The following is a 14276-nucleotide window of genomic DNA, read 5'->3' as shown; positions in this document are numbered from 1 at the left end:
CAGTCATTCTGCCAGGCCAATGGTATTCAACATCTGACATCCGCGCCGTTTTCGCCTCAGTCCAACGGTGCCGCTGAACGATTGGTCCGGACTTTCAAGTCACAGATGTTGAAATTGAAAGAGTCGCATTCTCGGGAGGACGCATTGTTGCTCTTTTTGTCTTCGTATCGCTCTCAGCCCCGAGATGGTCGCTCGCCGGCTGAGTTGCTCCACGGTCGTCCTCATCGCACCATGATGTCTTTGCTGCATCCGCCGCATCATGTTCCTGTGCAGCGGCAGACTCCTGCTTTTGCTCCAGGCGACGTTGTATTTTATCGCACCTATCGCGGTTCACGGCGTTGGCTCGCAGGGCGCATTCTTCGCTGCCTCGGCCGCGCGATGTATTTGGTTTTGGGGGCCTCTGGTGAGGTGCGTCGGCATCTCAATCAGCTGCGCCTCTGTCGTCGCTCGGGTTCTGCCGCTCCCCGTCTGCTTTCAGCGACGGTGCCGTCCGGTCAGCGCCCTGGGGACCCATCTACTGGCTCGCCTCATCCCCAGGTGTTACCGACGATGCCTTCCATTTTGCCCCATGGCGACGCGCCGCCGCCGCCGCCGCCGCAGCAGCAGCAGCAGCAGCCGCCGCCGCCGCCGCCGCTTGTTCTCCCGCCGGCGCCGACCGCGTTCGACGCTTCGTTGCAGCCGCCAGGCGCCTCCCAGGGTCACGCGCCGCCGATCGCTTCCCGTGACCTGCTGTCCTCCGCCATGGAACTCCCGACCGCTCCGGACCACATGACGTCATCGCGCGTCGGCTACCCCGACGCAATGGAGGTCGACACTTCGGCCCCTCATGTTTCTTTACGGGCGCATACACCGCATGTTGACGTGCACCCTGGACTAGTTTTGCAGGCGTTTCCTAGCTCCCCTCGGACCGGATGGCCGGGTGCGGGTGGCACAGCCTCGCCTGTTGTTAGGCTCCCCACCTCATCGCATACGTCAACATGTGGTCCTCCCCACGGCGGGCGGAAGCCTTATTTCACGACCGTTCGCCGATTTGCGGGGGAGGAATGTGGTGTCACCGCCAGACACCACACTTGCTAGGTGGTAGCTTAAATCGGCCGCGGTCCATGTAGTACATGTCGGACCCGCGTGTCGCCACTGTGATCGCAGACCTAGCGCCACCACCTAGGCAGGTCTCGTGATACGAGAGTGGAATCGACCCCAGTTGTACGAGAACCAAGCTACCGCCCAGTTGTACGCGAACCTAGCTATCGCCCAGTTGTACGAAGCCTTTCTCTCTCATTAGCCGAGAGACAGAATAGCCATCTAAGTTAATGGCTACGAACTAGCAAGGAGCCATTTGTATCAGTGCCTATAGCTTCGAGTATTCAAGAGAGATGTATACCAAGGCCTCAATAAAAGATAAGTAAAAAGCATCTACATACTTTTCTTCTTATTCATTTATAAGTTCTCATGTTCCAGACCTCACGTCCGTCTGCATTAGTCTAGCGTGCCTTTCTTTTGGCTACTACCGTGTGGCGTAACAGTCCTGTTACGTCACTACACTTGGAGCCTTTGAATTTGGCAGATGAAGACTCAGGTGTTTATTGGCTGGAGGGATGTTAAGTCTTAATGGGAGTATTCCTTCTGTCCTTTTCGGCCTGCTGGTTGTGTAGCAGGTGATTTCACTACCAGAGGCGAAAATCTGGTGGCTTGTTGCACAGCTGGAGAAGGAGGAGGAGGAGGAGGAGGAGGAGGAGGAGGAGATGGGATGCTACCATGACAGTGGGCAATTTTACAACTGCAGTGCTGCATTTGAAGTGACAAGTCTGTGTGGCTGTGTCCTTCATGGAGGTGTAGCGAGAATGGTATTGTAAGTGCCTGATGGTAAAATGCAGAGTTTCTGACTAACCAACTTGCAAGTGACAGGGTAAGACACTTTGTCCTTTACCCATATCTCCTGGAAAGCCCCCTCATGAAGATACATGGGACATTCTCTGGATTACGCTGCTTGGTCACCATTGCCACTGATACAACAGGGAGAAGTAGGTGGGCAATTGCCCCCATGAGCATCCCTACCACAATTAACACATTTGGTCATGTTTTGACAGGACCTTCAAGTATGATTGTAGCGTTGACACTGGTAGTAGTGCATCGGGTTTGGAATATATATGGTTGGATCGTGATGACTTCATAGCCTGCTTTGATCCTTGATGGAAGCATTATTCTATCAAATGTGAGAAAAAGAGTGCATGTAGCTGTGAAGGACGCTTCAACCTTCTTCATCACCAAGTGGACTGCAGTGATGCCCTGATTAGCGAGGTAAGTTTGGATTTCTCCCTCAGTCAGACCATCGGCTTGTTGTTTATCAAGTTTCCATTCGCTTTGATGGTGATGCCGTCATGCTGTACTCTTGGTTGCCCTGTCTCCCTTGTAATAATATTCCAAATTGTTTTAATTTTGTTATCAGAGGTATTAATCTCAGACGTGATACACATGCTTCTGGACTTTTTAATAACCTTTCTTAATGTAATACAGTAGTTTTTATAATATTTGGCTGTTTCTGGGTCATTACCCTTTCTTGTTGTTGGATACAGTTCCCTTTTGTGGTTACAAGAAATTTTTATTCCTTTAGTAAGCCAAGGTTTTTTGCATGGTTTCTTATAGTTAGATTTAACTACTTTCTTGGGGAAACAGTTTTAAAATTCTCTTACAAGTGTATCAAGAAATAACTTATATTTTAAATTAGCATCGGGTTCCTTGTACACCTCATCCCAGTCTAATTGCTGAAGATTTTCTCTGATATTTCTAATTGTTGAGTCATTAATTGAACACATAACTTTGGAGGGTAGTTTTGAATTACTGAATGGAGCTCTGTCATATACTGTAACTAGCTGAGCATCATGATCAGAAAGGCCATTATCAACAGGACAAGAATTTATGTTTTTAAACCTATTTTGGTCTATAAAAGTGTTATCTATCAATGTGCTGCTGTCATTTACTACCTGAATAGGAAAATTAATGACGGATGTCAAATTGAAAGAGCCGAGCAAGATTTCCAGGTCATTCTTCCTATTGCACTCTTTCAGTGAATCAACATCGAAGTCCCCACAAATAATAATTTGCTTTCCCCTATCTGTCAGATAGCACAACAAGGCATCCAAGTTTTCCAGGAATAAATGAATGTTTCCTGAAGGGGACCTATATACTGTTACAATTATAAAAGAGCCCTCCTTCAGTTTAAGTTGACAGGCACATGCTCCTATATGTTGCTCTAGACAAAACTTTTTTGTATCTAAGCTTTCTACACAGTGATAACTTTTGACAAATATGGCAACTCCTCATCTCACCTTATTCTCTCTACTCATATGTGCAGCTAGTTTATAACCACTAATATTTACCTTTTCCATATCAGACACGATGTGATGCTCAGACAGGCATAGTATATCTATTACATTATCAGATTCAATTTTATCTAAACAAACCAGGAACTCATCTACTTTATTCTTCAATCCCGGAATATTTTGGTGAAAAATGATAACATTATTTTTTACTTTACTTTTGTGAGAATCTACTTTTTTCTTTACTCCATCAATATTTTGGTTAAATATGGTAACATTATTATTTACTTTCCTGTTGTGATAATTTTGTGAGTTTTTGACCTCTTTAGTACCTGCCTGCCTGAACTTCTCGTTGGACACTGATATTAGTCTAAAAAAGAGGTCCATCCATGAGTACTAGAGTCCCCCATTACAGATTTCGCTAACAACCCTGCCAGTTTACCCTTCCCTTTCCTATTGAGGTGTAGGCCATGCCTTGTGAAATCCCCCCCCATCAATAGCCTCGACAGGAACCAATCCAATGTCTGACAGAGTGGCCGCCCTACGCAACTGATCGAACTCCATATTTACCCTCCTGACAGAGTGGTTCAACTGGGGCTGATCATGCCACATGAAAGCAGGCAGCAGCCCAACATTGGTATGGGTGGTTGCCAAGGCTATTTTCACCAAGTCACACTCGATACTGTAGCCCTGGTCCCTATCAATACTGTTTCCCACTCCACCCACTATCATCACATGATCCTGCTTTGTGAAACCCTTGCACAAGGAACTTTTATCCTCTACCACCTGGTTAAGACTTGCACTTGTGTGCACTTGTGTGACCTGGTACCTGTCACCTAATATTTCCTACAAAATCTGACCCACACCTCTTCCATGGCTGCTACCTAGCAACAGAACTTTCCTCTTACTTTCTACTTTTTTTTTTTTTTGAAACAGTTGGTTTCCTAGTGAGATTCTGTTGCATCTTAACTACATCTACTTCTACTGGAGCCTCTTCTTTACTTAACTGTGGTAGCGAGGCAAATCTATTGGTTGTGCCAATTGGGAAACTGTCACACACTGTCCTCTTTCTGTGGCCCCTGTTCCCAGCTACCACTTCCCACCACTGTTTACCCTCTTCCCCCCTTAACCTCTTCAGTTCCTCCCTCGCTCTGTCCAAATCAGCCTGAAGGGCTCTAATTTTCTCCTCCTGTTCAGCTATAATCCTCAGCTATAATCCTACCTCTTGAGCAAACCCTGTAAAAGAATGGAAGAGTCTCGTTTGCTTCCCCAATTCCCACACTGCTACAATTTCCCCAATGAAACCACCTGTCACAACAGCTGCACAAAACCCCTGAACTAACTTTCGTACTGCAGCTCACACACTTAGTATCCATGGCAGTATGGAAAGAGTGGAGAGCCCCCTTGAGTGACCTCAGTATGTGTCCTATCAATAAAACTCTTCTTTTACACAACGTGTGCCATAAATTTGTTTTCTCTCCAGTTTTATTCAATACCTCTTCTTAGCTGTCTTAGCCATTCACTTAAACCTCAGTGGTCTTTTGTTCTACACTTCTCACAGCTTCTGTTCTATGTTTGTCTGAACAGCTTATGACCACATTTCACGTCCATACAACACTACACTCAGGATGAACCTCTACAAAAAGAATTCCACACATTTAAATTTATGTAAATTGATATTGGGGGGGGGGGGGGGGGGGGGGGGGAGGTATTCAAGTCAGCTGCATTGGAATTTTATGTGGAATCAGCAGTCATGGGTGAAAATGTGTGCTGGACCGGGGGGACTCATACCCAGGATCTCCTGCTTACAAGGCAGTTCAGTTAATCACTGCACCATCTGAACATAGTGTTTATCACAATTTTACAGACTATCTCGGCACACCTCCCAGTTGACCCATATTCCCACTGAGCGCCACCTATCCACAGCCCCGTTCATGTCCTCCATTCTTGTTAGTGTGTGATTCCCACATGATGTCGAATGGAATTGTTCATTCGCACTGAAGGCAGTGGATTCATCACCCATCGAGGTATATAATTTAATTTTATAATTAATATAACGGTTTTTTCCCAGAAATGCTTTTCTTGCTACAGGCAATCCACATTTTATATCCTCTTTACTTCTGTCATCACCATTTATTTATTAGTAGAACTATTGTACTATTTTCCACTTGTGGTTGTAGCAGATTTTATTCTGCTGTTGTAATTTCAGCGTTATACCATTCTCAAGCATCTATTAATATACCAACAGAATGGGTAAGAACATATAATGGAGACACAATAGTACGAACAAGAAACTAAGGAATCTGCTAACATGTCATGTTATGCCACTGACAAAATTTAAGTAATGGTGCACTTTTAGGGCTGTCTCTTATATTACAGATCATTTAAAACCATAGGTACATATAATTTTGCAGATTTGAGCTGCATGTGGGCACAGTGTGTCACAGCAAAGAGCATAATTGCAATGTTGACCCTTCATGTATCCAATTATATTTAATAAATAAAAAATTAAGGGCACTGTTATGTATATGACAATAAATACTTAAATAGTGTATCATTTCCTGGTTAAAAACCATTTTCTTATCACTGGTAGCAAATGCTTTAATATTCAGAGTACAATGCACCATCAAACAATATTTTCATCTATGTCATAGAAGTGAGGAGAAATGTTACAACTGTAAAAAGAATTATGGCTAATATGCCTCTGTCCCACTTTAATTATCCTAATCTTGTTTTTCTGGTCCCTACCGAAACAATATCTACAGCATTGTGGTTTATTTATGACAAAGTTGATTCTTGAAACTTATTAAATAGGTATTACGGGGTGGTTTGAGTATCTTCATGTGTTTGCCAGTTGACATCTTTCAGGACCTCCATGACACTCTCCTGTTGGTTAAACAGTCTTGTGATCATTGGTGTTACCCTTCTTTGTCCATATATGTTCAATATCCCGTTAGTTTACTTGACTTGGGCCCCACACACCTGTGCAATATTCTAAAATGAGCTACACCAGTGTTTTGTAAGCATATTTCTTTGTAGACTGGTTGCATTAACTAATATTCGACAAATGAACCAAAGTTGTCACCTGCTTTAACTGCGATGGAGCCCATGTGAGCATTTCATTTCACATTGCTGCAAATTGATACAACTATATAATTCAAACTGTGATTCACTGATATTGCAGGCTTAGTATTCTATGGTTTGTTTTTACTCTCTTGTAAAAAATTTTGCATTTGAGAATGTTTCCAGTATTTGCATCACCTGGAAACCTTATCGAGCTCTGAGTGAATATTTGTGCAGATTTTTACAGACAGAACTACTTCATTATAGAGAACCACATCAACTGCAAAAGGTCTGACGTGCCTTTACTACCACCTGCAAAGTCATCAATATACAACATGAATGCCATGGATTCCAACACCCTTCCCTTTGTACACCCTTCCATGATTACATGCTGCATCCTCCTTAGAAAAAAAAGTCCACTATCTAGTCACAAACTTTGCTTGATACCTCATATAACCTTACTTTCAATAATAATCCTTTGTGGTACTGAGTCAACTGCTTTTCAGAAGTCAAGAAATACTGCGTCTATCTAACTGCCTTGACAGATGGGTTTCAGTATGCCATGTGAAAAATGTGTGAGCTGCATTTCACATGATAAATGTTTGCAGAAACCTTGCTGGATGGCTTGAAGGAGGTTATTTTCTTAGAGATACCTCATCTGAGCTCAGAATATTCTAAGATCCTACAACAATTGGATGTCAAGGAGAGTGGATGGTAGTTTTGTTGATCAGTTCAGGTGTGACATGTGCTCTCTTCCAGCCACTGGGAACAGTTTTTTTGTTTGAATGATCGCTGGTATACAACTGTTCAATGAGGGACCTACTCGTGAATATATCTGGTATAGGATCTCATAGTAATTCCATCAGAACCTGGAGATTTGTCCAATTTTAATGATTTCAGCTCTATCCCAACAGCACTGACACATACCTATTCACTAATTTTTCCTGTGGTATAAGAATTGAACTGGGTCAATAATCACGTATTTTCCTCTGTAACAAGTACATTTTAAAACATGAGTTCAACATTTCTTTTTTTGTTATGCTACCCTCAATTGCAGTTCCTGTCTCATCATGAGTGTCTGGACACTAAATACGATACTACTAACATGAATTCTTTACAGATGAGTGGGAAAACTGGTAAAAGCTATCCTTGGGAAAACCAGTTTGGATTACATAGAAACCTAGGAACACGCAAGGCACTACTGACCCTATGACATATCTTAGAAGATAGGTTAAAGGAAAGGCAAATTTACGCTTACAGCATTTGTAGACTTAGCGAAAGCTTTTGAGAATGTTGACTGGAATAATCCCTTTCAAATTCTGAAGGTGGCAGGGGTCAAATACAGGGAGCAAAAGGCTATTTACAATTTGCATAGAAACCAGATGGCAGTTATAAGAGTCAAGGGGCATGAAAAGGAAGTAGTGGTTCAGAAGGGGGTGAGACAGGGTTGTAGCATGTCCCTGATGTTATTCTATTTGTACACTGAGTAAGCAGTGGAGGAAACAAAAGAAAAATTTGGAGTAGGAATTAAAATCCAGGGAGAAGAAATAAAAACCTTGAGGTTTGCCAATGACTGTAACTCTGTCAGAGACAGCAAAGGACCTGGAAGAACAGTTGAACGGAATGGACAGTGTCTTGAAAGGAGGATATAAGATGAACATCAACAAAAGCAACATAAGGATAGTGGAATGTAGTCAAATTAAGTCGGGTGATGCTGAGGGAATTAGATTAGGAAATGAGGCACTTGAAATAGTAGACGAGTTTTGCTATTTGGGCAGCAAAATAACTGATTATGGTAGGGAAGATATAAAATGTAGACCGGCAATGGCAAGGACAGTGTTTCTAAAGAAGAGAAATTTGTTAACATCAAATATAGATTTAAGTGTCAGGTAGTCCTTTGTGGAAGTATTTGTATGGACTGTAGCCATGTATGGAAGTGAAATAGTGATAAATAGTTTAGACAAGGAGAGTACACAAGGTTTTGAAATGTGATGCTTTAGAAGAATGCTGCAGATTAGAAGGATAGATCACATAACTAATGAGGAGGTACTGAATAGAATTGGAGCGAAGAGGAATTTGGGGCCCAACTTGACTAGCAGAATGGATTGATTGGTAGGACACATTCTGAGGCATCAAGGGATCACCAATTCAGTACTGGAGGGAAGCATCATAGAGGGAGACCAAGAGATGAATACACTACGCAGATTCAGAAGGATGTAGGTTGCAGTAGTCACTCAGCAATGAAGAGGCTTGCACAGGATAGAGTACCATGGAGAGCTGCAGCCAATCACTCTTTGGACTGAAACAACAACACATTGGCCTTCTTGTATTACCAGAATTTCTTTGGACTTTGTAACAGATCTTTTGATAATATTCTGCTACAGTAATTGCTGAAGACCTCATTTATCGCCCTCTTGACAGCCACATATGTTTCCTTCAGCATCTCTTTATCTACATCCCTATCCCTATGCTTTGTTTTACACCTATTATACAGTAGTCTCTCTCTCTCTCTCTCTCTCTCTCTCTCTCTCTCTCTCTCTCTCTCTCTCTCTCTCTCTCTCTCTACGTTTCTTTACAGTAACTGTATACTATGGAGGGCAACTCCCATCATGAACTGTTTTACTAGGAATATGTCTATACAGTGCATGGTCAACAGTTCTCAAACTTTAACCACAGTTGTTCTACAGGCTCCTGCCCGTAGCTACATGTTCCTCACTGAGACAAGATACCACTACCTCTTTATGTTGTTTACTGAACTGAAATAAAAATAGACAAATGGATGCAATGCAACTGCATTAGCAGTTGCCCAATAAAAGAGGTAGTATGACGAAAAAGCTAATAAATATGAAAAAATTAAGATTTATGGTGTGTGGTGGAGGACTGACATGAATGAAGCCCATTTTAAGAAGTGCCTGTATCAAGCATGTAAATATTGATCAAAATCTTCTGTGAATATCCAAAATGATCTGTGCACAGATTACTCACTTTTGTCTTTTACTATTACATGCAGGCAGCACAAGAAGAAACCATACACTGAACGAGTGTGGTGTACACAAATTACACAAGTGTGGTACCTAATTTAGAAAGATTTATCATTTTACATAACACATATAGCAACAGCAAGCAAGTGATAAACCCCAATACAAGTGAAAATCAATTAACCTCTAATAGCAATCCAGGCATCGTCTTTAGTGTTGTGCTGTGCCAATTGAGCAACAGTTACATCCTGTGTTACACCGCCTACACCAGTGAGGTCGGTTCCCGACTGCCCAAGACGTATCCAGTCCATCAGGGAATGACCAGGCCGCAATGCCACTTTGTTGCGTGGATTTCCTGCAAATAAAACAACAGAAAGCATAAATATCACCAGCGTTGACCTTACATTTTATGTGTGTATTCTCTTAAAATAACTTGGCTGCATTTATTTTACCAGTTAACTACTATTCAGGGGAAGTGGAAATTTATCCTCAGACAGTTAGACTTCTCAGGTTTAAGATCTGGTATCCCACACAGACTATCTGATCCACATATGTAGGAAAATAAGTAGTTAGCAAGGGGGGCTGAGAGCTAGAACTTCATACCGCTGTGGCACGCAGACAGTTGTGGATGTTAGGTATGGGTACATATATTGGTGTACAGAAACACTGGAATTATGATGGGTGCAGCAACATCAATTGTGCACATCGCACAGCAGTGTCAGCAAAGGCATGCTGAAAGACCGCAGGGTCAGCCGGTGATGTGTCTAAATATATCATATGATGGATAAACATCACATCACTTCAAGTCTGGATTAGGACATGGCAGTCTAGAATAAACAATGCTTCGCATCGGCAGCAGACTGTGGCATGACTTCATATCTAATGAAAAACAGAAGTGCCGGCATATGGCAAATGCTCCCTTACCAGTTCAAGTATAGACAGCAGAGGCTTTGCCCTTTGGTGTGTATTATGACCGTTAGCCATGGATGAGGACACTAAGCAACTGTTGACTGACTATGCTTGGGAGGGCAGTAACTCTGGCAGTCTTAGAATTCAAAAGGATGAAATGTTTGTAGACAGTCAATGGCTGGTAGGAAATCCATTGTCTTTAATTTTGACTGCACTGAACGGATTTGAGGATGAGGTGAAGTCAGATTTTGATAAAACAGAACTGAATTTTCTGGGATTTAGAATCTGAGTTTCACAATAAAATTCGTGAACTCACTTATCAGTACAAATTTTTGTCTGACGGAATGTTGATTTAAGAGAAAGGAAGATCAAATTGAGGATAATCCAGAAGTTTTGATGGGTAGAAATGAGTGCGTAACTGAGGAGGGAAGTGCATTAACAGCAAAGGTGAAAGCTGTAGAAAGCAATCTAGGGGCACAAGATCTAATTTGTGAGAAATAGGAAACATAAACCCATACAATGATAAAATGTAAAAATGAACATGTATCTAAATGAAATAGTGAATACAAGAGAACTTTGGGAAGATATAGACAGCAATAGGTAACAGAGAAAGGAAGATGAACAAATTAAAGGGATCAATAAATAATGTTGCTGTTGGACAAGTTGATGTATTAGAATGTTATTCCATGGGACATAAGCTATGTAGTATAAAATATTTTTAACAGGGAAAATACATGTTATACTATATATGAAGGTAGTATCTGTTCCTGAAAGAACAGTTACCGTTTATGACCATGCAGCTTTCTCTAGAATGAAATGATAATTAAATGGACCCCCTAGCTGCAACCAGGCGTTGATATACTTCATTGGGGATATGTTGAAAATGTGTGCCCCGACGCAGACTCGAACCCGGGATCTCCTGCTAACATGGCAGACGCTCTATCCATCTGAGCCACTGAGGGCACAGAGGATAGTGCACCTGCAGGGACTTAGCCCTTGCATGCTCCCCGTGAGACAAACATTCCCAACATGTCCACACCACTACATTCGTAGTATGCCTAATAGATGTTTGCCCATCATACTCATTACTCGTGGCAGATTAATCAACCAAGCCCCATAAGAGTTTGGGCATAGCGTGTGCGTTCGCACAAGAAGGTCAATGGCCGGGAAGCCATATTTTAACTATATATGAAGGTAGTACCTGTTCCCGAAAGAACAGTTACAGTTGATGAACATGCAGCTTTTGCTAGAATGAAATGATAATTACATGGACACCCTAGCTGCAACCAGATAGTTGGTAGATTAATCTGCCACGAGTAATGAGTATGATGGGCAAACATCTATTAGGCGCACTACGAATGTAGTGGTGTGGACATGTTGGGAATGTTCATCTCACGGGGAGTGTGCAAGGGATAAGTCCCTGCGGGTGCACTATCCTCTGTGCCCTCGGTGGTTCACCAGGAAAGTACTTGGGTTCGAACAAACAGATCTGTATGAACGTTTGGTTACAGGACCATTATGTACCTCTGAATGTGCTGGTGGGTGTCGTTTTTCTGCAAAACTCTGCAGTCATGCTCTAGATATCACTGTAGATGTAATTGTAGACACCATACGCAATGCAGCAATCTTAACTATAAATGTAAATGCGGAATATGTCAATAAAATGCTCCGAGCAATACGAATTACTGCAAAACGCACCGTGAAGAAATGCAAGTTGATCGCATGGCGTATTTGCACATTCTATAACATCAGTGTTGAATGCCACGTCAATGACACTTTTGAAGTTGTTCACTGGTTCACCAATATCGTAGCCAGCGTTCTGCCACGCGTAATGAAGCATTGGTCTGTATACTCCCGCAGATAACTGATTGTAAATGACAGAATGCATATTCATGATAAAGAATCTGTCGTGCAATTTCGACTGCATATTACTGGAACGTAGTTTAATGAAGTATGTTATTCTCTTGGCATATATTTTATATTGCCTGAAGAAATACACATCCAGAGGTTGTGCATATTTTGTAGTTTTAGGCGGAATGATTTTTAAATCTACATGTTTTCCGCCAGATGCTTCCAGTAGAACTCGTTCATCCTTATGTCCAGATCAGGAGTCACAAAGTACTAATGACTTTCTCGACAAATGTGGATTCAAAACTGACAGAAGAAACGTCTTCAGATGTTGTTTCGTCATCTTCGCACTCTCACTTGCATCGACGACGACATTTGGAGGGCACCACGTTTCCATTTCCCTTGACACACAGGGTCCAAACTTTCAACTGGATTCTTGGAAGCAAATATAGAGTTTGTCTGCCAATCATCCAGCCATTGATATAGCAACATCGATCGTGTAACTATGTGTTGCACAGTTAACTGATTGCAACATTGCGACAGTGTCTCTCTCCCCTTTCATGGATAGTGTTCTGTCACAAGAAAGTTCATAGTTGAACTGACTCTGATCACAGTTCCATACAGAACTAATATCAATGTTTTCTCTCGTGATATGCTCATTGACATCAGCAACAAACGTTTGAGCTCTTTCAATCAGCTCTTCTTCGCCAACCTTATCTTTTCGTGCTTGGAGCACAGTAATACGGCATGATGTTATCCTAAACTCCTCTTTCAAATTACTAATAAATCCTAGTGAAGCTGTAAAGTTTGTACACCCGAGATTTCTGGCTACGTCCAATTCCCAATGTTGTAAATGCCAATACTTAATGGCGGAACTGCATTCTCGCGCTTCATTGAATTTCGCCATTACACGCTCCTTGATGGTCTCGAAAAGCAGTGTATGATTTTCTTTGAAAACTGTATTTCCTTCTCTTTTCTTTGCTACGTAATCCAGTATGTTTTTAATATTGCTTTTAGACTTCAGTTTAGGGTATCTTTTCAGAAGCTTGTCGTATGTGTCGAAACCTCTTACATAATAATCATCGTACATGTTCTCCAGTGTGTTGTCATCAAACGCCGTGATGATACTTGCAACTTTAACCTTCTCCTTGGGAGACGGTTGGTATTCACTGTCACTGCTTCCATCGCCTCTTCCCGCACTTGGCGTAGCACTACTTTTTGCAATGAGTTGTTCGTCATTATCATCCCTATCATCATCATTATGTGTTAGTGTTACAACAGTATCTGTTTCTAACTTCTGCTCATATTTCTGCTCTATAATAGATACCAGAAAACATGCGAATGATTCATCTTCTACACCAATACCATCTTCACGAAAAAGGGTTCCTCGTAACTTCATCTCAACCAATCACAATACATTAGCAGGATTGATTACCAATCGTCGAGCCATCTGACGCTTCAATACACATGATGTCACAAAATGTAACTTCAGAGGCACACTGCACCGTCCCTACTGGTCCCGACTGGCGTACCGGCAGGTCAGTGTGCAATGCGGCATGGCATACGCAGAGGCCTCTAACGGACGACTGCAGAGTTTTGCAGATGCGGGAGTATCACTAGTGCAATAAGAGACCTTTACATTATTTCTCACACGATTTTGCTGTATTTGTGTTTGTTCGAGCCCAAGTACTTTCCTTGTCAGATGGATAGAACGTCCGCCATGTAAGCAAGAGATCCCGCGTTCGAGTCCCGGTCGGGGCACACATTTTTAACATGTCCCCAATTAAGTATATCAATGCCTGGTTGCAGCTAGGGTGTTCATTTAATTATCATTACATCTCATACTACTAATTTTTTTGGTAGCATGTAGGGCCAGTTTCATTATATGCATCAGTGAAGCTGCAAAGATAAATTTTCTTAACAAGAAGTTCAGATTTGGGCTAATTTTTAGCAAGGTGAGTAGTTTACATATTTTTGCCTTTTGAAACTATGTTTTTACATAAGGAGAGGCAAAATTGATTGACAGAATTAGTTTTTGAATGGACTAAGCTATAACATTGCAAAAGGAGAGCTTGAATAAGCTAATTCCTTTGGACAGACCACTGGAAATTCTTGGAGAAATTTCTGAGTGCAGCACTGGCACAAGTAAGAGAAAATTATT

At 42.0% G+C, this 14276-nt stretch overlaps 1 protein-coding gene across 1 annotated transcript in view; it reads right to left on the bottom strand.

Moving 5' to 3' along the window:
- LOC124777755 (cytochrome b5 reductase 4) overlaps positions 1-14276 on the bottom strand; it is a 335055-nt gene that overhangs the window by 123922 nt on the left and 196857 nt on the right. The window contains exon 3 of the mRNA XM_047253257.1: positions 9543-9713. Coding sequence (XP_047109213.1) covers positions 9543-9713 — 171 coding nt within the window. The remainder of the gene's footprint in view (positions 1-9542; positions 9714-14276) is intronic.

The sequence above is a fragment of the Schistocerca piceifrons genome, chromosome 2 (assembly GCF_021461385.2).
Source record: "Schistocerca piceifrons isolate TAMUIC-IGC-003096 chromosome 2, iqSchPice1.1, whole genome shotgun sequence".
Lineage (NCBI taxonomy): Eukaryota > Metazoa > Arthropoda > Insecta > Orthoptera > Acrididae > Schistocerca > Schistocerca piceifrons.
This window is presented reverse-complemented; position numbering and strand designations above follow the sequence as displayed.